This window comes from Helianthus annuus, chromosome 17 (genome assembly GCF_002127325.2).
Source record: "Helianthus annuus cultivar XRQ/B chromosome 17, HanXRQr2.0-SUNRISE, whole genome shotgun sequence".
Classification (NCBI taxonomy): Eukaryota; Viridiplantae; Streptophyta; class Magnoliopsida; order Asterales; family Asteraceae; genus Helianthus; species Helianthus annuus.
This window is the reverse complement of record NC_035449.2, coordinates 731,484-755,989: the sequence shown is the minus strand read 5'-3', so window position 1 is coordinate 755,989 and position 24,506 is coordinate 731,484. Positions and strand designations below refer to the sequence as shown.

The window sequence follows — 24,506 nt, the reverse complement described above, 5'->3', positions numbered from 1 at the left end:
TAAATCACTGTTGTTACATTTTAGTCAAACAAAGAAAGAATCTAATTGAAGTTGAGCATGCCACGTGGCCATATAAGTAGAACTTGTACTAATTTTATTCATTTCATTTTGACCAACAATACATAAGACACCAACAGCATTCCACCCTCGGCTAACCAACGAGCTTGAAAGAAACCGTACCTAATATTCATATTTGTTACCAGAATTTTTGGTTTTCCGTCTTCAAATATATAGCATAGCCATAGGTTTGTAGCAAGTAATAATGTCAAAAGAAAGAAACACTAAATTTACAATAGGCCCAACACCCCCCAAACCCCGAGCACATAGAATACTAGAATATAAGTTAAGTTGGGAGATAAACCATCAAAATACACCCGTTTAAAAACAAAACACTGACTAGCCCCCACTTGGTTTTTTTCAAGTAACATAACTGCACTGACAGCTATTTTAAATGTTATTTTTTTAGTTTTTACATCTTGTAAGTCACTACTAATTGACTATAGCAAGGTCTTTACCAGCCCCACCCTGAAGTTTCACCCACAAATTCGGTGTTGTAGGTGTTACTTTTGTTAAATGCCTCTTATGTTAAGGCGCTAATACATGAGGGTACAATCACAAGAAAAGGCACAAGCACACACATACTTGAAAGACCATAATCTAGCAAAAATAATCCAAAAGGAACATCCTTCTCAAGACACCAAAAGCTAAGTTTTACGCTTTAAAGCAAATAGTCATACCAAAAGCTAAGTTCTACGCTTTAAAGCAAATAGTAATTCATTCGAACGAGAATAACATCAGCTCCATCCGGTAAGCACAACAGCCGGCTGCAAAAAACAAAACCAAAATCATTTCAGTGATTCAACCAAACACAGACAGATCCTTAACAAAAAAAATGATGCATAGTATAATACTACTTACAAATCATTCTCTTGCGTGGTCGTCATTTGGTTTAACATCAACAGTGAAGCTATACTCCTGGTCGCACCCCATGTAAGAATCACACATGAAATACAAAGTCAAGTTTTTCTTCCCGGCTTCACTTGGAGCAGTAATATTATCAAGTTTAACCTTTGCCTTCCTCTGCAACGATACCCTCTTGATCGCAAGCAACTGGTTCGTTTTCGTATCACCTACGACCAGCCACCATCCTTCTTCTTTACTTTTCGGGTATCTAGGGGCATCCACCGGCCCCACCTCAGTCCTACCCTCAAGGTCACGTTCAAGTGTAACCACCAGTGTTATATCTTCCCCTGCCCTCACATTCTCACTGTCCACCACATCATACGACAGATCAATATTGGGAAAACGGTTGCAAAACCTTGCAATATCCATCAACTGGGAATCTGACATCTGTAACAATTCCCGCCTCTCGTCATCTTCCATTTCAACCAGATCAAACACTGTTTCAATACTCCTCCCAGGGTTGTCTTGGCATCGTTTGGCCAACTCTTTAGTGAAATGAGGCAGTTGCAAGAGAACAGAATCCCGTTCCCACATTCCTTGTGTCACCATCTGGCTAACTTCCATTGCAAGTAACGCTAAACTAAGCCACCCATTGCTTGAAATAACATCCACCATTGCTTGAAGCAGCCTACCAGCAGATAGTAGCACTTCGTGCTGATCTGACCCGAGATTCCCACCTACCAATTGTCTTGAAAAGTGAGCTTGTAGCAGCACGTTAGCCTTCACATGTGGGTCCCCATATTTTGGGTTTTCAAACGAAAACCGTTGATGATTAATCAACTTTCGGATCAATTCCTCCTCGCCAGGTCGAACCGGGAGTAACTCGTACTCAGAAGCTGAAGATAAAATCTCCAAAAGACCCTTCAACTTTGTCTTGCTAGTTACTGAAGAGCTAAACCGTTCAATTGTCGTGTAACTGATGTAATAATAAGAAGCAATCATACCCAGATTGAGAGGAGAAAGGTGAAAATCATCCTCGATTGCAACACATTTGCTCGATTCCAAATCACTCAACGTGTTCTCCACAAGTTCAGATAGATGATCTGATAAATGCCTTTGACTTACACCTTGCAGATTGTAGTAATTAGGGTTCTGAGTCAGCCTCCGGTACATAAATGTCCACGTCAGATAATCCACAGCGTCTTGTTTGTTTGCAATCACTTGAACCACCACCTCAGCATTCAAATTATCATGTAAATGATGATGCAAATGGCTTTCAACTGGAAATGCTTCATATACAAATTTCCTATAATAATCCTTACGCGGAGCATGGCACAAGATGACACATTTCCCCGAATTATCAACAAGTGGCCGGCTAGCGTGGCCCATCATCTGAAGAAGATCAGTTACTGGATAATCAGTGTGGGCATTTTCGCGCCCATCGTAATACTGAGTTCCCATAATAACCACCAAATGCGCACGCAGAGAGACCCCCCAACACATAGTTCCACTCATTACACACACTTGAATACAACCAGTTTCAAACAGTGTCTTGACAATATCTTGGTCAGTGGTGGTCAAACCCTCATGTAGATACCCCACCCCGTATTTCAACGTCTCCTTCAACATGGGTTCCCGGATACGCTCAATAAACGGCCCCAACTCAGCTTCAGCTTGAAGTAAGAACAAAGGTGTATCTCGATTCTCAGCACCTGGATACTTGCTCTCAGCAATTGAATACGTCATCAGATCAACAGCTGTCATACGGGTGTGTTTCCTGGTAGGAACAAACACAATAGCTGGTTTTTTATTCTTGGCATGTTGCACAACAGCAGTGTAAGTCGGTTTGCTCATTGCTTGCATTCGGGCTTCGAAGTTAGCTATATCTATGCTGTGGATATGAATATCAAGAGGAACGGGACGAACACTTGGAGGAAAATTGAAAAGCCCGTGTGACGTGGCACCGATCCATTCGCCCAAATCTTTAGCATTTGCAAGTGAAGTCGATAACGCCACTATTCGAATATTATGACCCTGGCTTGCAATGTACCTCATCCTGGACACTATAACCTCCAAAACCGGACCGTTTTGCCCTCCAATCAAATGCAACTCGTCAACAATAAAAAGACTGACTTGTTGAACATGTTTCCGTTGTTTCCAACGACGCGATAATGCATCCCACTTGTCAGGTGTGCTGATTATCACCTGTCCCTTTTCAAGTAATTTCAAATCGGTTGCTGTCTCCCCGGTTAACTCACAGACCCTCAGCCCCAGACCTCCAAATTTCTTGCTCCATTCACTGTATCGTTCCTTAGCAAGAGCTTCAACAGGAGCAATATACACAGCCCGCATAACTTCGTTAGGCCCTTTCTGATGATTTCTTAAAACGGCAAATTCTGCGCATATTGTTTTCCCGCTACCCGTTGGTGCAGCAACTAACACGTTGTCATCAGTGGTATACAGCACCGTAAAAACTTGAGTTTGAATGGGATTAAAGTGTTTGAATTCTTGATAAAGGGCTTCATATAATGGGTTTCTCAAAGCGGTAACAGGAAGCGGCTGCAAATCAAGCAATTCGGTTGGTGGTGGGTACTTTTCGGGTAGAATTAAGTGGCGGAATGAAACAGGTAAAACTGACAATGACCCAAGCCATCTGTCTGAGACAACCTTAATAAAGTACTGAGGTGGCACCGGTTCACATATCGGGACGGTGAAACTTATGGTGTGATCCTCATCAATGTACTGTTTTTTCAGCAAAAAGTACTCGTTATGAAGTATGTATTCCCCATCGTTATCTTCTACAATGACCCAAAATGGTTCAACATAACCATGAATCTTGTCTTCCCACTGAAAATCTGGAGTGATAGTGAGTTCAACCCTTAGTATGGTCCTGGTGATTGGTTGAACATGTGCAGCTAGGTTAAGTTTTGGAAACTGGTGTATGCATCGGTGAAGAGTCCTCCCTAACTTTGGGGCGCGTACAAGCTCTCCTAACTCCTGTGATGACAAGTCATAATACCTTTCCCAAGCTAAATCCTTTTTCTCCAGTTTCATTAATATATCGTTTTTTATCCCATGGAACTGGCGTAGAGGAGTTTGTACACTCCAGATCCTCTTATTTACCATTTTGCACAAGTTTAAAGCTTTCTCCGCTAACTGGGCCCACCCTCTTTTCAACACAATCTCAAAAAGAGCCCGCATTAAACGCCCTGCGCTCTGCAAAACCAGAAAACAAAAGGCAATTAACAAAATATATAATCTGTGGCAGAAAAAAGCAAGTATAAATATCATGAAAATTTTGAAGGCTTTTTTTCGTCATAAGGCATTTCAACATACTTTCACTTTCTCTCCCATTTTAGTCGCTGTACTTTTTGTATATTCAAGTAATTAAAAGATTGCTTTTGTTCAACTTAGGTCAAAACGGGACAAAAACTTAAATCAAGTCCACAAAATGACACAAACGAACGCATAAAAGGGAGTACAAACATTGATATTTTATACATAAAAACGAACGCAATAATAAGAGTTAATGAATATATAAAACTTTAACAAACCTGAGTTATGAAGACCATGTCGGAAGTCAATGAAAGACCTTCAAGCTTTAGCTGAGAAATATACGCTTGGAGTAGAACATTAATTTTTGCACTGGGCTCTTCCAAATTTTCCTTGATTGGAATAGGAACACGATCCAAAAGCTTTACAAGTTCCATTTTTTCATCTTGTCTTACTGTCACATATTTGAACTCCTCACTGAGTGAAAACAATCTGCATAGGTCAATATCGCTCATAGTAGGCTTCAAATGCTCGTTGTAAGTGGCAATAGTTCCATGAGTGATGTAATAATAACTTGCAATTCGACCCAAATCAGTCACCTGAAAATACCCACTTTTTCTATCGTACACCACCAAGTTGTTTTTGTCAAGTATTGTGGCAGCAGAGTGGACCTGCAAGAAACAGTAATCAGCATTAGTTAAAAAAAATTGCAAAAACCTTTCTACCAAACCACAATATAAAGCTACAGTTAAAATCTTTAAAAGCACCTTCAATTTGTGGCACTTCATATGAACGACACAGTTGTCAATAGCGAATAACAGACGATAGCAACAAGCTACCAATACGCTACGTAGCGATATCGATGAAATAACAGGCACTATTTCATGTTTAGTGATACACCAGAAGAAAATTTTAGAAATATTTTGTGTGTATATTTTACCAAGAAATATAAAAAAAATAAAAAAACACTACAAAAATCTCACTATTTCCTGCCAATTGTCACTACCAACTATATAGTGACACATGAGTGCTTCGCTATGCTATTCGCTATAGCGGGCGCTATGCTCGCTATTAACAACTATGATGAACAAGGCACTAAATAAAATGGTGAAATCGATTTTTACTGAAAATGAGCCACAAATATTGTGCGCAATTATTGGCAAACCATAAATAAAAAAATATAGAAGTACGATTGAAAACTTACCAGATCAGCTCTCCTACCCTCAAGTAACGGATCTCTCTTCAAAGCATCAGAAGATAAACTATAAAGTTCAGGATTCCTCACCATACGGATGTATAAGTAAGTGTAACTAAGCCAATTGAGAGCTTCTTTGGCATTTTGAACAGTTCCAAGTACAACTTCTGCATTCAATTGATCAGCCAACTTGGACACAAACTGGCTTTCAATCGGAAGCTGTTGATTCATCAGTGAAAGATAATATTGCAGCTCACTATGTCCAGTTATAATGATTCCTTCACCAACAGTGTCAAACTGAGGCCTCCCTGCACGACCCAACATCTGCATAACATCCAAAGGACTAAGCTCGGTCCATGCACCTTTTTCTGGGTTATAAATCTGGGTTCCTTTAATGATCACAGTGTGAGCTGGCAAGTTCACACCCCATGCCAGAGTGGCAGTTGAAACCAGTACTTGAATGTGTCCAGCAGCAAATAATTCCTCAACAAGTTGACGGTCAGCCCTAGCCATACCTGCATTATGAATTGCTAAACCATAAGGCAAAAGATCTTTCAGATCATTGCTTTTCACCAGCTCAGTATGTTCATTGAGAATTTCACGGCTTGCGCCGTCTTCTTTTAAAAAGATCCCTAATGTGTCATTAGCAAGAGCAGTGTCTCTAATTGCACGAGCAGTTTTTGTCGTTTCTTTCCTTGAATGGACAAATATAAGCACCTGATGTTTACCAGCCACACCTATTACCTTTTCGTAACAAATATCATTCATCAATTGAAATCTCTGCAATGGCTTCTTTACTGTGATTCCAATATACTGTTGAGCAAGTGGACAAGGTCTGTAACTATTGTCAAAATGAAACAGACCTTTCTTTAAGTCAACTCGCAAAAATAACGCCACATCGTCGTAGTTCGGGAGTGTGGCAGATAATCCAACCAACCGAATATGTTCTTTTGTAGTCTCGATTTGTCTAACAGTCCTTGCAACGATACTTTCAAGAACAGGTCCTCTGTTATCATGCAGGAGATGGATTTCATCAATAATCAGAAGCTTCACGAGTTGAGTATAAGTACGGTCTCCTGATTTTCTGGTTATAATATCCCATTTCTCTGGAGTGGTGACAATAATCTGTGTATCTTCAATCTGTTGACGGGTCAAAGACTGGTCCCCACTCAACTCCATCACATTCACGCCATAATGCTTCAAACGATTAGACAAATTCCCTACCACTTCAGCCACCAGAGCTTTCATTGGGGCCACATAGACTATCTTGTAATCACTGTGGTTAAACGAACCATCTTCATTCATATGCAAACCAATCTGTTGAAGAATGGTGAGCATAGCAACATTGGTTTTCCCAGCTCCAGTGGGGGCACACAGTAATAGATTGTCTGCTTGGAACAAAGCAGTCTCATAAACTCTACTCTGAACCCTGTTCAACTGAGTCATTCCTTCAAAAGCCGGTTGGGCCCAACTTGGCATGGCTGAAACCTTTACAAGCTTTTCATCAGCAGCAAGAGGTTTGGGCTTTAATGCAGGAACATGAACTTCTTCGTATCCTTTACTGTGGTTCCTATAAGAACCTACAGGAAGCTCACACTTTTTATTTGCCATCAAAAGACCACCTTGGTGAAATGAAATGCTCTCAAGATCAAGCAACAGTCTTTGACCATTTAACCAACCATTCTCAGCATCACGATCAACAATTTCCCTTCGATCTCGGTCAACAGCTCCACCACCACTTTCGTCTTTCAACCGCCTTGCTTCTTCCCTTATACTTTTCTCCAAGTTCTTCTGTCTCTCTTTTGCTGTTGCCCTCGTGGCATGCAATTGCTCCAATATCGCAACCAACTCAGGCCCCCGTCCCATCATTTCTTCTTCAATTTGTTTCCTCTGTTCTTGGTCTTCAGCTCTTGCTAAACGGGTACACCACACAATCTTCAATCGGTTCCTTAAAAGATACTTTATGAGGCTGAATTTATCAAACTGCAAATGCACCAATAGCTTAGTTTCAACTTCACGGTCATCACCCTCTTCAAGAATCTTTAACACCTCTTCAGCAAGCTTCTGGCTCTGTTGTGGATCTATCTGCTGTTCATAAGCTTGGGTGATCTTCCTCTGAAGCCAGTAAGCATCAATGTCTTGAACATTAAGTGTCATACCCTCATTAGCTTCTTGTGAATCTTCATCATCCATACCACCACCCATTTGCATAGCATTATTCCCGTCTCTGTCCAAAACATCATCTTCTTCCTCCTCGTCTTCTTGTACAATATCAAGATCACTCTCTTCGTCATCTTCCTCATTCTCTTCAAATTCAACAGCTACACCAACATCATCATCAAGAGCATCTTCACCGTTTGCAGCATTAAGCCCAGCCCCATCACCACTTGCATCCTGAAAATCTGTTATAAGTCTCCCAATAGAAACCAATTGGTCAAAAACCTGGTTCGGTATAGGGTTCAACAGCTTCTCTATATCCTTCTTTTTGTCAGGATTCTTCAACGTATCGTTCTTAAGCACAGCCAAAATCTCATCAGCAGCACCACTAACAATATTCAACGGCTGACCACCCAACTGCTGCTGGATCACACTAAGCATAGCCTCATATGCAGCTCGAGTTTCTTTCGTTTTGGGCTGGTAAACACCTTCTTCTGTTGACGTGAGAACACTCTCTTCTTGAAGACGCCGTCTTTTGCTCTGTCGATTATTTGCAGCTTCAGAAGAAGAAAGTGAATGTTCACGTTCCTTTTTCTTCTTAGATTTGTTAAGTTTTTCATCGAGACCCTGCGGCCTTCCTCTAGAAGCACGGTCACCAAAATTTCTAGGGTCTATCTTCCCAAACAAAGACTCGGGCTCCCCAGTGGGCTCGTGAGTATCACGCGGGCGAGAATCCGTTGTCAACACAAGACTGGAGTTAGCTCGGTACTCATACTGTTTGAATCGGGCATGTGCCTCGGCACCACCGCCCAAATTTGCCATCTTAATCAACCGCTTTCAGATTCAATAAACCCTACAATCACCAAAATCAATCAAATAAAACAACGGGAAAACCAAAAATCAATCCAAACATATATATTACCACGAGATAGCATATATGAAAACCTTAAGATAAACGAACAAGTAGCCTGGTTCACAAAACCCTAAAAATGAACACGAATATGTGTAAATCAGGTATCTGTTGTAACAGAAAAACGGAACTAGGGTTTAAAAAACAGAAAAACATGAGGGTAAATAAATCTAGGGTTTTAGTTTTATTTATATGCAATTGAAATGAAAGAGAAAATAAAAGATGAGGAAAACACAGAATGCGTACCGTAGTTGGATATCAAATTCTTTGACGGCGACTCTGATTTGTGATTTGAGGGAGGAATGAATAGATCAAGGAAGATATAAATGTGTGGCGAGGCGGTTTTGAGTGCGAGTTCACAGCACCGACTCACTAGGTTTTGCAATGTGTACACGGGTCGTTTCTAACCCGTTTTTATGACCCATTTGATGTGTAACACTTGGTATTATTATATTATATCAATCGAACATATAGCGTACGGACACTAAAAAGTATTTTTATTGAAAATACGCCTTTATTTTCAGCGAAGCTTATACCCTAAAGTCGAGAAATCTATAAACAAGAATATCGGTAAAGGTACCGATCTTGTTCGAGCGATTACGGTTTGGTTCGTCACGATAAAAACGAAATTAGTTATATCTGACTTGTTGGATTTCTAAAAAACTTTTATCTAAACGTGGTTAAAGTAGACACCTCACGACGTTATATTTGGGAATTTTATAACGTGTTGTGTTATGCTATTAGAATGAGGGAAAAGGTAAACCATGTCACTTGTCTAAAAAAATACCCTAATCAGTAACGCAGCTTTGATGACATGTACGTTTGTGCTTCAATAACCTGTACACAATAAAACATCTCAACGTTATACTCAAAACTTTATAAAACATTGTATTTTAAAAATCACTAGAAGGGTGCCCGCGTGATGCAGCAGGTGTGCACAGTTCGGTTATTAGACTCAATCGAAATTGAAATCATCGGTTAATCTATTTTATTATCCAACTGGTTTTTTGATTAAATGAGTTCCGTTTATTCAATTAGATTGTTGGCTTTCTATTCGGTTTAATTTCTGCTAATAATCAAAACCAAACTTAGGCTATTATTTTTTCTTGGAAATAAATGAAATTGAGGTGTATATACGTGAAATGATTGTATAAATGCATGAAATTGAGGTATAAAACACAATACGGACGTTAAAATTTATCTATATCTATACATTATAATAAATAAAAACAAACTTTAGCCACGTGGTTTAAAGTTTGCTCATTAAATCTTGAATATATATTTAAATATTTTCTTAATTATGAACTAAGATTTGATGTTAAAAAGGTAATGGTCTCATTAACATTAAAAGATATAATAACCAATTTTTTCATTAATTATCAATTGGCTTTAATTTAAATTTTTTGAAGTAGTAAATGGTTTTGACTCTAATTCAAATTCCATAATTAATCATTTCCTTATGACAAAATTTGATTAAAATACGTATGTGTGTCATTAAGATTAAAAACAAATATAATATTTATATCTTTCTTAACTTATCAAATAATTATAATTTTTTATCAAATTATATATAGTAGGAAATTATATTTGAGTTTAATTTAAATTTAAATTCAGTAACTAATAATAAGTTTAAACCAAATTTGATTTAACTAAATAAGTTTAAATCAATTTTGATTTAATAAGCTTAATCATCTCATCTATCTATTATACTAAATAAATTCTCTTAGGCCACATGGGCTATTTTTAGCCAATCATCTTGATGATCTTGATGATGTGGACACCCTCTTAAGCCAAAGAATTCCTCTTGGGCGCCAATCTCTTTTCCTAATCTACTTCTCACGTATGTTTCTTCCCACTACATCTCTCTCTTCTTTCCCCATTTTTCTTTAACCCTAGCCCTCAATCAGTCACGAATTCTTCTCCTCTCCTTTTTCTTTCGCTATTTTGAATCGGAATCATCTATCTATAACATGTTTCTTCAATCAGTATTACTTCCTTCGTTTTATGTTATTCACAGATCCCAGGCAGAACATCATCTTCGTTGGGTAAGTGTTTAAATGATTTTATGTTCTTCAGTCATTTTGATTATCAACGCCTTCGGTTATTTGTTATGAATGTTTTGATCTCCTATATAAGTTGTTTCTTTTTTGTTATTTAATATCGTAAACCCTAATTTTTAGGGAATAATTATCGTGTTGTTTTCGATGGCAATGACTAAATACGTTTGTTGTTTCTTCCGAATCCGAACAAGATTATCATGTTCAATCGGTAAGTGTTTTTTGCATTTTATGTTCTTCAATCGGTTAGATTTTCAACTATTTTGGTTTGTTATTATGAATGTTTTTGTAGGATCTTTTGATCTCCTATTTCATCCGTTAATTTTTTTGTAATATGATATTGTAAACCCTAATTTTTAGGAAAAAATTGCTTGTTTGGTTTTTAAATGTTACTGGAAGGTGTCTAATGAATCATATAACCAGATTCAATCATCATCATGTTACTAATGGGGTTTTTTAATAATTGTGTTGTTCATCATATTATTCCATGTTTATATGCTGATAGTAACATTATTTTTACTTAGTAGTTTTATGGTATATCCGATAACCTTTTTGGCTCTTCTAAACTCACATCGGATTGCTCATGGATGTTTGTTTGTTATTGAATCTGAGAACGATGAGAGTCTAAGTATGGGTTCTTACGGCTACATGACCCTCTCTCTATCTTTCAACAGCTTTTTATTTAGGCAAAATCGAGTTTTAGTATGACTCTTGATTCAATATGTTTTCCATGTTTGGTTTTGTTTTTTTTTTCCGACCAGTTTAAGAATCAGAAATTTAGATCCACTTCTGATATCTGTTGTATTGATCTTCAATATTTGGTTCAGGGTACACACCAGTTAGCTAGCTAGCTGGGTAGTTCGATTGCCTTTTACCCTATGTTTAGGAACTACTTGATGGTATCCTGTTCAAGGTTCAAGTTTTCGCCTTTTTAATTTCTTATTGATTGATAGATTGATTTTTAAATAATTTGCTTATTGAAAGCTATTTTTGCTGATGTTTGATGTGTAGATAGGATGTGGCAGGTACATTATAGGGTTCTAACTTTTAAAGCAAATTTATTTGCAGGTATGGACACTTTAATGGTTGTTTTCTAATCATTAGAGGAAAAGGAAAGCCCAGCGATCAAGCACCCCCGCCCCAAAAGCTGAAACCGGAGAACTGCCAGGTTGTCGAGGATACGTCTCCATAGAAAATCCCTATAAGCCCATACCATATTTTGCTATAAGAATACAACCAGATCTGCCATATGTATTTTTTTTAGAAAATATATATTTTTACATTTATGAAGTAATCAAGCATACAAAAAAGCGTTAGATTTGATTAAGACCACGTTTTTTAAACAATTTTTGCTTCCTTACTCAGGCGACGAGTCTGCTGGTAAAGGAGGGTTGGCATCCTGTTTGATCGCTTAACACAATCATGGCCTCAATACCCATTCTTAATGAACGTTGTGGCTTCACACTTGAAATCGACTGTAAGTTCACTCATAATTAATCTCTCTGGTTAAAATTTTAATTTTAGATGGAATCAGCCATTTTGTCAAAAAAAAAAGAAGACTTTTTTCACTTTTCTTCTTGATAATGAATTATTTAGCATAAAACGCTAATGGTTTTAAGATTTTGAAGAACAACGGTTGGGTTTTCTTTACTACAACTGAAAGACATCTTAAAGATTATTTAATCTGAATGTTGTCTTGCATGCGTTAGATATCTTAAAGATTATCAAATCTATATGTTGCAGTTGTCTTGCACGTGTTTAGGCGAGGCCATTGCATCTTAGATTAATGCAAGGCGAGGACATTATATCCTACGTTAATGCAAGGCGAGAAACTTGCTCTAGGTGCACTCAAAGTTGTTTTTAAATTTGTTATAAGTTTATTACTTCCTTTTTAGAGTTCTTAATTATCAATTATCTTTTGTGGTGCTTATGTTCAACTTTGAATGTGCGCTCCTAAGCTATTATTATGTTTGTTAATATTTTTTTATAACAAAGATGAGGGCTAAAAGGTGAACAAGCGGTACTGGTTGGAGCTATAGTTGTGTTTCCAATTATATATATCAAAAGTAAGTTCTTTTAGAGAAGTAGGATTATGTGTTGTGGATAATGTGTTTGATTCAGTAGTTACTCTCATGTGGCAAAGTTTGATATTTTTATATACACGGTTTATTTTTAAACGTTATGATAAAAGTTAAAATGTGTTTTTGATTATTTCTGTTTATCTATTAAAAACATTAAACTACCCATTAGTTCCATCATGGATTAAATACAATTTAAATTGACCCATATGCATGCATTGGTTGCATTTCGTTAAAGGCAAGGTACAATGACCCGTGCAAAGATTTCTGAAATTAATGCCTGCAATGACACTGATCTTCTTGACGCGCGACCCATGAAGATATGATTTTCTTATGATCGAAGTAATAATGAATACTGCTATCTTTTGGTTGATAAACATGTAAGTATCGTTCAACTCTATACATTGTTTTGTTAGCTTTTCTTTGTTCATTGTTTTATATTTACTAGGTGTGTCCTTATTCATTGGCTTCGGGAATTGAAAATACTCAGGTACACTTAAAAAATTACAACACCGTTCTCATATTATGTTGGAAAAGAAGATAAGATTCCAGGCGTACTCACCCAAACCAACCAAGGGCTTACTAGAATAAGACTTCAAGATCAAAGGTATGTCAAAAACTAAAAACTATGATCCTCATGGGTCTAAAATCAAGGTAGTTAAGGTCTTCGAATTTTTAAAGAATTAGATCAAGTTCAGAAAAACTTTTGATAGGCTGAGTCATTTTTCGGATTGAACACGGCATTTTCCAGTCAAGTCCTTTGAATTTCCGGTTAGTACGCCATATATAGTTTCATTTGTTTATTAGTTACGGGGTAATATGGGCCGGTTAACAAGATATCGAAGTGGTGGTCTATGGTTAAATTTTTTGTAACAATTTACAATAATCAAACTTGATGGTAAAATAATTTTTATTGCACGATTATTACAAAATTTATATTAAGACTTAAACAAATTTAAAGTCTATTCATAAAGTTAAATTATAGGATTTGTTGTTTGTTTAAAATAAATTGCATTGTAATATATTCAGTAAGACCATGTGTATTGGTTAAACAAAATAATGCCCTCACCATGGGGCATTATTCGACACGTGGCAGTCCAGTCAGCATGGGGCATTATTCCAAAAGTGGCGTAGTGGGGTATTATTCCAATAACGCCATGCAATCATTTCACAATTATTATTTTTTTTAATTTAAAACATAAAAATCTTCATTAATTTAAAATAAAAATTACACTACTTGAAATAAGGGGGGTCGGAATGGATGCATGTTTGTATAAAATATAAAATAAGTAGGAGAGAAAGTGAGAGTTTTTTTATAAAAAAGTAGGAGAAAATATAGTGGGTAAATTTTAGAATTAAAAAAAATAAACACACGAAATACCACATGAAATAGGTGATGCCATGTATCATGTTTTGTGTGTGTATACAATGCCATGTGTCATGTTTCGTGTGTGTGTGTAAATTTTAGAATTAAAGAAAAAAAAAAGAAACTACTAGTCAGCATGGGATTGGCCAGTCAAACATGGTTGCATGCAATGTTGGCGTTGTTTTAAAAACGCTGAACTAATTTTTTTTTCAAAAATAATGCCAAACAACGCCCTATGTAATGGGGGTGGGGGCGTTTTTTTTTTTTTGAATTTTTTTTTAAAATACCGCCCCACTACGGGTGGTCTAATGAGTGTTTGGAAAAAAATGGTTATAAATATAATGCAAATGTTCAAGACTGCTTGGGGATAAACAAATCATGTTTGAGATAAATTTAAGATTACCTGACCATGTGCTCACGTATTTTACCGATTTAGTTACTAAAGATAATTGTTAGTGTTCGGTAAGAGTGGTTTCATGGTTGTTTTGTGTCTTTTAATGAGGTTTTTGAACTTTTCAGTGTGAACACACTTCGACTTTGCAACAGGTTGGAGTTCTTTGTTTCGCTTACAACAGTTGTGAGTTGCGAGCAAGTCTCTCTACAATTAAATTTAACAGTATAGATACCATGACGAACCAAATTAGTACCGATCAAATGCCCGTCGCAAAGAATGATTTGGTTTAACGTGATCGTGTTCTGAGTTGTGTTGTAAAATGTACATGTTATCACAACAAGAATGTTTTGGTTGAGTGCGCCGCAACGCGGCGTTGTGTATAAATTTATTATAAAAACAACATTGAGTGTCCCTTTTATAGTTGTCTTTTTTCAGTTACACTTACTGTAAAAACAAAATTTGTGTGCTATATATTTGTGTTCATTTGAGATGAAATGTTCCTTTTTTTCATTTGGAGTTTGTATTAAGATAGGTTCCCAAGTGGAACAATCTCAAAGACCAACATATGGTAACTCAAGAAGCTTAGAATTAAAAACATAGCCATTTTAGTAAGTTGCAACAAGAATCGAGTACGCTCAAACAATTGTATTCTCTTATGGATACTCAAAAGCGGATAGCTATCTATGTATAATTTATTAAATCAATAGAGTTGTAAGAAGTATTTTCTTTATACAACCCGTGTAACGCACGCGATCTAAAGCTAGTTAACATTAAAATCAAAATTAGTAATGGAACATTTTGTTTCATTTAAAACTAGATTTACCACACCCGATGCGATGCGGTGGGGGCATAACACAATTCCAAGTAGCACAAAGATCACGCGAGTGCGACACTAAGATATGAGGACTCGTATCAAAATACGCTTTAGGGCCATCAACGGAACCACTTCCTTAGTTAATACCTTGGTTTCTAGTGCAAAAAGTATTGGTTGTTACACGTATAACATTTTATTTGCCATTTTCCTTTGTATTTGAAATGCCCTTTTGACATTAATAAATGTAATGGAGATGTTTGTTTTAGTTGGGGAATTTTGGGTAGTTCAAAAGTGTCCCACTACAAAGCACCAAAGTAATACATATATAGTGCATCAAGAACACTTGAACAAAAGGAAAATATTCTTTATTGCCATATAAAATCTAACAATAAGCTCACTGCAAAATATATATATATATATATATATATATATATTATAATCCAAAACTATTGAAGAATTTATATCACAAACATATACATAATCGTTTTTAAAATATCATATCCATGATTATTACATAGACCCCTTTGATTACACTTATCACCATTTTTTCCTCCACAATCACTGCAACATAGAACACCAAACAATCAAACATTCGTTCAGACATCAAATTAAAAGAAAACATTATTGGAAAAAAAAAACTGTAAACAATTCACCAAAATCAAAGGTGGGTACCTGCAGTTTGGGTTGAACCAGAACGAAGAAAGCAATTAGGGGTAAATCTTGATATGGGTATTCTGAATTTATCAAAGATAGAGTGACTGAATACCTCGCCAATAAACTAAAAAATATCACCTTCCTCTAAACTTAAAACAGATCATCATAGCCCGGAAATGATCAAACTCATATAAATACAGACAACAAAACACCGAGTTGTAATACACATCCCTAAGTTGCAATCCCATAGGCTTAGAGGCTACTATATTTAGCAACAACACAATCGCCTCATAACTCCAAGTCAGGTTCAAGTAACCAATTGTTTTCTTGCAAGAGTTTACTCAGTGGGACTTTGACACATTCTGTTATGAATCGAGTCGGTTTGTATAAAAAAATTATCCATAATGGGTAATTTTGACCTGTTTATCATATATAAGTTCATTATATCATGTAACCACTATAATTGTACCACCTGTTTACAAAAACTATGGGAAAAAATGTTTCATGTTGACCTGACTGTAACGCCCCAAAACTCGGGTCTAAATATTTTATTTGGACATTTTATTTGGTTGGCATAAGTAAGTAGGATTTATTAGTTAAGTGGGATATTTCACAAATAACCAAGCTATCTAACTTGGTTAGATAGTGTTAGCTATCAATTGAGAATGGAAAATAATGGGGGTTAAATAAATAAGAGAGAACATGAGGGACTAAGGTTGCCAAATATGAATCTGAATTTAATTAAAAACAAAATCTCACACACACTAGATGGGTGTGTGCGTGAGAACGATCAGGGAGAAGAAAAAGGGGTGAAACCCTAGTTCTCAAGAAAGCTTCAAATTGACAAGGAAATTAGGCTCAAATCCGATGCATGAACTCGTTTTCTTGATGATCTAGCCCTAACAAACATGTGGTAAGTTGTATTTTATGATTTGATGATCTTGCTATGAAGTGGGTTATGGTCAATCCATGAAATTGTATGAAATTGATCATGTAGATGTGTTAGAATCACATTATAGAACATGAACTATGCAAGATTCTAAGTAATTTGATGATTTTGGATGAAACCCACTTGTGGTAGTGAAGATGATGATATGGATAATCATGCATGTTCATTTGTTGTGTAAGATTGATGTATGATGTTGTATGTAATGAGTGATGGTCAGTTAATTTGGGTATAGTATGAAAATTACATGATTCTAGTGGAATTTGATGATCTTGATATGAGTTAGTAAGAATTTGCAAAGAATGCTTGTACATAATGTTTTGTTAGTAGTACATCCGCCAAGTGTTCGATGAAATGCCTAAGAGAGCAAAATTTGTGAAATTGTATGAAAGTTATGGGTAATTATGTATAGAAGGTGCTTATGGTGTAGCCATTAGCAAAATAATAAGTTAAGTATGCTTAAGGTGGAGTCATTATGAGAATTCGGATTTGAATGTATGGTTTGGTAAAATTATGCATTAGGAACTTGTACCTTATGTCCCAATGATGTAATGCTCGCCATATACTTTATGCATTTGATTCATGGTGATTAAGAGCAAATGTGTACGAATATGTGATGCGTAGTTTATTGATAAGTGATAATGTTGGAATTATGTCGTGTACATATGTAAGATGATAATTTGATTGTGCGAATGTCGAACAATGCGGTTGTCGAATGTAGAGTTAAGAAAGCATAAGTATGTGTATATTGTGTAAGCGACTAGGCGATCATATAGTTGTATGTGTTATACGACATTATGTATGAAATTAATATGATGTCATTAATATGATCTAAGTGGTTGACAAATCATGTCGTATGCGTGTTAGTGGAAGTCAATGTAGATAAGAGTTGGAAAAATGTATGTTAATATGAATAAGTATAAATACTAACATTATTATGGCATGACGGCATGAAAGAATAGGAACCACACTAGCATGGACCAAGCATGGAAGGCCAACGGGTCAAGATGAGGCAAGGAAGCGGTTATGAACACAGATGCACAAGGTAAGTGATTTCCGTAATCACTTCGTAGTACAAGTAAGTAATAAAGTGTTGTAATGAATTAAATATGATGTTTGAAGTCAAATATGTGTTAAAGTCTTTCGTCGTAAATGATGGGTTTAAGGTTGACCAAAATGCCCATGATGGGTATTTTGGGGTAAACGAACTTAAAAGTGGTTTAGAAGCAAGTTATTCGATTATAGTAATGTTTTGGACAAGTATGGAAGTGGGGATGATGGTTTGGTCAGTCATAGACCAATTAATGCGCGAATACCCTTAACGGGTCAAATAGTTAAGTCGAATGTATGTAAGTTAAGGATTTCCGTAATCCGGAGGTAAGATTTTAAGTTCATATGATAGAATGTGAATTTACAAGCATGTAGGAAGAAACGGGAGGTCAAACGGGTAAACGGTTCAAAAGTTACGTGCGTTTTAGTGCGTACGGACGACGAAACGAACCTGCAGAAAACTGCAAAAACTAGAGGGCGTCGCCGACGGGTAGGGGTACCCAAAGGTGGGATCCTAAAGAATATGTAGTAATATGGTACCCAAAGGTGGGATCCTAAAGAATATGTAGTAATATGGTACCCAAAGGTGGGATCCTAAAGAATATGTAGTAATATGGTACCCAAAGGTGGGATCCTAAAGAATATATATTAATATGGTACCCAAAGGTGGGATCCTAAAGAATATGTAGTAATATGGTACCCAAAGGTGGGATCCTAAAGAATATGTAGTAATATGGTACCCAAAGGTGGGATCCTAAAGAATATGTAGTAATATGGTACCCAAAGGTGGGATCCTAAAGAATATGTAGTAATATGGTACCCAAAGGTGGGATCCTAAAGAATATGTAGTAATATGGTACCCAAAGGTGGGATCCTAAAGAATATGTAGTAATATGGTACCCAAAGATGGGATCCTAAAGAATATGTAGTAATATGGTACCCAAAGGTGGGATCCTAAAGAATATGTAGTAATATGGTACCCAAAGGTGGGATCCTAAAGAATATGTAGTAATATGGTACCCAAAGGTGGGATCCTAAAGAATATGTAGTAATATGGTACCCAAAGGTGGGATCCTAAAGAATATGTAGTAATATGGTACCCAAAGGTGGGATCCTAAAGAATATGTAGTAATATGGTACCCAAAGGTGGGATCCTAAAGAATATGTAGTAATATGGTACCTAAATGTGGGATTCTAAGTTAAGAATTTCCTTAAGTAGATACGTATGAAGGTATGTATGTATGTATGTGTGAATATAAGTGGTATGTATGAATGAATGTATGTATGTATGTATGTAGGTGTGTATGTGGGTAGTATGTGTATGTGTATATATATATCCAAGTGAGTATGTACGAAAGTGTGTGCACGTATGTAGGGTTGTGAGAAGGCATGTAATAGGTATGTATGTAGACATGTATGCATGTATGTATGTAGGTATGCACGTATGTAGGAACGTACGTATGAATGTAGGTACGTAGGTTTGTAAGTAGTTATGTGTGAACGGATGCACATATGTAAGTAAGTATGAAAGTATATACGCATGTATTCAATGAAATTGAGTATTGACGATAATAATAGTGTGCCTTGTGAACGAAGTGTAACGCAGGTACAATGAGAAAGTCTCACCACGGAATGTACGATCAGATGGAAAGCTGGAATGTAAAGAATTAACGGAACAAAAAGTAAACGTGAATAAATCTTGTATGTTTATAATGCGTACTAATGTTATGAATTTAATGTGGTGAGCGCAGGTAGTACGAGTCATGAGGATCATCAAGGAACAGAGATCGAGGATCGAGTCACTAGTGAGATTGTACGGGAACATTGATGTATATAATGTAGTAAACATAAGCTATGTTTCTACTTAGTAAATAAGTCGATTGATGGATTTATGTGAAAGAGTTATGTTAAAGTTAATTTTTAAATAAGTTAAGGTGTTTATAATGAAAGAAAGTTTATGGCTTGAACTTCCGCTGCGACTTTTAGTCAAATACGTATTAGGGTCTTACAAGTTGGTATCAGAGCCCTGGTTTGAGGGAATCAAGTACGAGAAGGTAGGTACTTGAACTCAAACCTATGTGCTCTTGTGATAAGGAACCTGTACAATCCATGACTCGATCAAGATCTAAAGGTAGAAATGGTATGAAAACGTATATGTATGTATTCATATGGAGAAGCTAACGGTTTGCTATGTGCAAGGTAAGCTTAAAAGTTTGGAGAGGATGATCCGTGAATGCAGTCTAAGGTGGATGCTAAGGCAGTTAAGGATGCGAATGGACAGACGGACCCCAGGTACACAATGTTGATATGTATGGGTACCGTTGTTAAAAGAAAAAGGAAGAAGTCTCCTTGGGAGGGTAAGTACTAAACGGAAGACAACGATATTGTCTTGGTAAAATTTAAAAAAAAAATGTAGCACGAACTGAGACCCACTAATGCGGACATAAGGCGATGATTACCTGATGGCACGGAATTAGTATGTGAATTGCGCACCTGGCCAGTACGCAAGAAGCATATGACATTCGTGAGACCGTGGTAATTATCGCAGGTGTGTCCGTTAGAATTGGGTAGCAGGTGGGCGTGCGGGTGAAGTGGGTAGTAAGGCTCTCGGGAAATTGAGAGTACTATGTAGGAATGAAAAGTATGAGTGATAAAAAATGAAGAATGTTGAATCCGTAAGAAAGTACGGATCAACAGGGTATAAATGAAATGTTTGAATCCGCGAGACGGATTCAAAGAATGAAAGGTGTAAAATGCAATGTTTGAATCCGCAAGATGGATTCAAGGAATGAAATGCAGAAAATGATATGTTTGAATCTGTGAGACGGATTCAGCACGTGTAATGAATGAAAGATGTGAATGGATGATGTAAGTGAAATGTTTAAATCCGCGAAAAGGATCTAAAGTACGAAAGGAAGAAAATGTATGAATGGTATGTTTGGAACCGCTAGACGGATTCAAAACATGAAAGCAATAAAAGGCATGAAGGTGACGTTTGAGTTCGCGGGACGGATTTAAAATATAAAAAGGATGAAATTAGTCCACATCACAATGTGTCGACAATTTGACCGTGGTTGTGTCAAACGAGTCATACGGGTAAATGTAAAGTAATAAACAAAAGAATGATCGTAGTGGGCATGCAAACCTAAATTTTAAAGCGAAAGAAAGAAGTTCGAACAAGTTATGTGTTAAATGTGTTAGTAATTGACTCTTAGGAGTCATAATGAATTACGGGCTACGACCCGGATAATGATTTAAGTACGAACAAGAAGGGTAAGTTTTGTTAAGAATACCGAAATGATGTAATGAATGTCTTTGCAGGTAAGCATGAATGGAAAGAAGTATGAAGAGTACCTCAATACATCTATGGTAAGTAAGAAATGACAGTCTGACCTGGAAATGTCAAACTGCAAAGGTTGATGAAATGAGGAACCAGAATAAAAGAATTTCATGTAAGGAATGAATTGCGAAATGTGTTAAAGTTTGTACGTAGGACGTTGAAAAAAAAAAGGAAATATAGGTGAGTAATCACCTAGTATAATGAATGCCCGAATGAAATGTGCTAACCGCTAAAATTTTAGATTATAATGTTAGGAACTATTGATGTGATGAAACCAAATGAATTGGTGGAAGGATGTGCACGGGCGAAAGCGCATTACGCGGATGAATGAAATCTAGCCTGGTATGGCTAGTACTCGGGAAGAATGCGGATCGGTCTGGGTTGCGGATCGTCGATTGATGATATGAGATGAGGTCAGTAAAAAGTTTAACTTATGTTAGATGAGTAAGAATTGGTATATCGAAAGTCTATGATATGCGTATAATGATACGTCGACCCTTCTATGAAGGTGAAATGTAAGTAGAAAGGACTTTAGTAACGGGATGATAGGATTTGCTCGTGGTGAGCAGAATGAAACAAGGTATATGATACAATAATAGAATGAAATAAATCACAAAAGTGAAAATGACACTAGTAAGGGCTCTGGATAAGTTTCTGACCGTTCCTGTGTTTGTGAAGGTAAAGTTTGCTTAATTTAAGAAAGTAGGGACAAAGCGTACAAGTATACTCAATTATGAGTAAAATTTTAGCCAAGATCGTGAATATATTCGTATTGTATTACGCACTCTAAATGAGTACAAAGAAAGGAGGGTAAGAGTAAGAATGAGCAAGGTTTCGGTGACGAAACCTCTTTTAAGGAGGGTAGATTTGTAACGCCCCAAAACTCGGGTCTAAATATTTTATTTGGACATTTTATTTGGTTGGCATAAGTAAGTAGGATTTATTAGTTAAGTGGGATATTTCACAAATAACCAAGCTATCTAACTTGGTTAGATAGTGTTGGGGCTGGATTTTACTATAAATGATCCTTATACGTGATCCTGACCAGTGATCCTTGTTTCTTTGGCAGATAGTGATCCTCAGCCAGACTTCAGGATCAGGATCATGGGACGATATGGTGATCCTTACACTAACGGTCACTTCCACTTGTTACAAAATTGTTTTGCAGGAACACCTAGCAGGATATGCCCTACACATCATGATCCAGGGACGCGTTTTCACAAATATGGCAAGAGCTAAATTGGAGATAGACGTTGTACCGGATATGGAAACTTAGCTTGATTAATGGGCAGCAATTTAGGCTAGATTATCTTTATTTCTAAAGGGGTAATGAGCTGATTAGTGGTCTATCTACCTAAAATAAGTTACCTACACATGTATAAATACCCATCTTCCTCATTCGGAAGAACACACACAACATACGACACAACTCTCGAACACTTAGACACTCAGTGATCCTTGTACTCAGCTCATTATCATCCGAAGTTGTAACTACATTTTTATTATATTGAAGTTGGTGATCGGTAGTTGCCATCACCCGAGGTTTTTTATGCCGGAGATCATACATTGATCAAGGGCTTTTTCCTCGTATAAATCATTGTGTCTTTGTATCTTTATCACAGAAGTGATCCTTTACTTTCATAGCTAACCAAGCATCATACCCCGTTTACATAAAGTTTGGTTACATTATCCTTGTGTGATTTTTGACCAAAACAGTTTGGCGCCCACCGTGGGGCAATTGGTGCTTCATTCATAAAGAAAATCTTTTGTTCGAAATCATTTCAAAGAGTTACATGGCTTCATCATTGAAGAACACCTCCACGGCGATGTCTACAATCACCTCAGCACAAACTACTCTACCTCCTCCACCGGCAGGATCCCAGAGAAATGCTGAGAAGAGACCAACCCCTTCTTTCTCTAAACCTCCATCTTCTTCTGCTATGAATTCTTCTATTCCCAGTACTAGTGATGTGTTTGCTTTAATTTTGCAGATGAAGGATCGTATGCAGCGGCAGGATGAAACTAATGACAGGATCCTCAGGGAGATTGGAGATCTCAAAAGACAAAAGAAAGCGGCAGAGGATCATTCCCCACTGATGCCAAAATCCTTGAGTTTTGAGACTCCAATGGTCACCTCTCAGCCATCAGGGATCCCAGACGTACAGATCACAGGGGAGACGAGAGGATTACATCTCAAGTCAGCAGCAATGACTCAGACATCGGGCTCGTATTTTCAGCCAGCAGGATCCTATCCTCAGTATATGGGATCCTTCATGAATCCGGGAGCCTATCCGGGGGCACAGCAGTTTCAAGGATCCTACTTTATCCCAGGATCATTCCAGGGCCAAGGATCCTCCTTTATCCCAGGATCATCCCAGGTTCAAGGATCCTCCTTCGTTCCAGGATCATCCCAGATACCAGGATCCTTACAGATGCCAGGATCCCTAAAAAGTTTGCAAACAGGGAGTCTAGATGTCCATCAAGGGGACTTCATTCCAATGCAGACTATAGCTTCCACTGGTCCCTCCGTTGTTCCAGAATCCCAGCAATATGGATTCCCTAACTTGAACCCAATGGGAGGTAACACTTTAAATAATTATCCTACCACTAACCATGGATTCATGCAGGATACAGGTACCAATCATGTTATGGCCAGGGAACTACAGAAACTAAAGGACATGATCTCAAGTGTTCCAGGGGTAGTCAAGCCTATCCCAGAGATTGCAGATGGGAGCCACAAGGTATCTCGCTTTGCACCACCAATCTGTGATGCAGAGGTACCCAAAAGGTTCCATATCCCTACCATGAAGTTGTATGACGGCACAACGGATCCAGAGGAGCATATAGCACAATACAGGGAAAGGATGGAGATCAATCCTATCCCGGAAAAATTGAAGGAAGCATGCCTATGTAAAGGATTTGGATCTACTCTTACTGGATCAGCCCTCAAATGGCTGCTAAGTCTTCCCCCTTACTCTATTACTTCATTTGCTAATTTAGTTAATTTATTCAATAACCAATTTTCTTGTAGTAGAAAATTTGAAAAATTAACTAGTGATTTGTACAGGATAACTCAAAATCATAACGAATCATTAAGAGATTATATAACTAAATTTAGTAAAGAATCCTTGGATATTCCCAACTTGGATATGGCTACGGCTGTTGAAGCCTTCAAAATGGGACTTCTTAAGGATTCATTATTCTATGATGATCTTGTTATGACACCTTGCAGGAACTTAGATGAAGTAAGAACTCGAGCACTCAGGTTTATCCGGCTAGAGGATGACAAGAGGATCCAGGAGAGACAAGTAGGATCCTCAAAACAAGATAAGCAAGGATCCTTCTTCAAAAGCAACAAGTTCAAATCCT

The 24,506-nt window shown here is 37.1% G+C and overlaps 2 protein-coding genes and 1 long non-coding RNA gene across 5 annotated transcripts in view; 2 read left to right on the top strand and 1 right to left on the bottom strand.

The window, feature by feature from the left end:
* Window positions 1-623: 623 nt before the first annotated feature.
* Window positions 624-8,845, bottom strand: LOC110921052 (DExH-box ATP-dependent RNA helicase DExH12). 3 transcript variants are annotated; one of them, XM_022165318.2, is made up of 6 exons: window positions 8,685-8,820; window positions 8,451-8,511; window positions 5,381-8,381; window positions 4,458-4,847; window positions 919-4,119; window positions 624-824 (listed from the first exon to the last, which is right to left on the bottom strand). In XM_022165318.2, the coding sequence occupies exons 3-5, from the start codon at window positions 8,348-8,350 to the stop codon at window positions 922-924; spliced, it is 6,558 nt and encodes a 2,185-aa protein (XP_022021010.1). In that variant the 5' UTR covers window positions 8,351-8,381; window positions 8,451-8,511; window positions 8,685-8,820; the 3' UTR covers window positions 624-824; window positions 919-921. The 3 variants fall into 3 exon arrangements, with proteins under 3 accessions (XP_022021010.1, XP_035842481.1, XP_022021009.1); XM_035986588.1 differs by having other exon boundaries at window positions 8,474-8,511; XM_022165317.2 differs by lacking the exon at window positions 8,451-8,511 and having other exon boundaries at window positions 8,685-8,845.
* Window positions 8,846-11,863: 3,018 nt separating this feature from the next.
* On the top strand, window positions 11,864-13,153 carry LOC110926233. Its single transcript, XR_004886032.1, has 3 exons — window positions 11,864-11,972; window positions 12,812-12,953; window positions 13,064-13,153. It is a non-coding gene; the product is annotated as an uncharacterized LOC110926233 (long non-coding RNA).
* Window positions 13,154-21,102: 7,949 nt separating this feature from the next.
* LOC118489214 overlaps window positions 21,103-24,506 on the top strand; it is a 41,710-nt gene continuing 38,306 nt past the window's right edge. Inside the window, exon 1 of the mRNA XM_035986912.1 lies at window positions 21,103-21,118. Within this exon, the coding sequence (XP_035842805.1) occupies window positions 21,103-21,118 (16 nt within the window). The remainder of the gene's footprint in view (window positions 21,119-24,506) is intronic.

Excerpts from the sequence above, each read along its gene's own strand:
- LOC110921052 (XM_022165317.2), bottom strand. The coding sequence starts at position 8,350 with ATGGCAAATTTGGGCGGTGGTGCCGAGGCACATGCCCGATTCAAACAG. Across the intron at positions 4,848-5,380 it reads AGGGTAGGAGAGCTGATCTG|GTCCACTCTGCTGCCACAAT; the intron begins GTAAGTTTTCAA and ends TGTTTCTTGCAG. Across the intron at positions 4,120-4,457 it reads ACATGGTCTTCATAACTCAG|AGCGCAGGGCGTTTAATGCG; the intron begins GTTTGTTAAAGT and ends CTGGTTTTGCAG.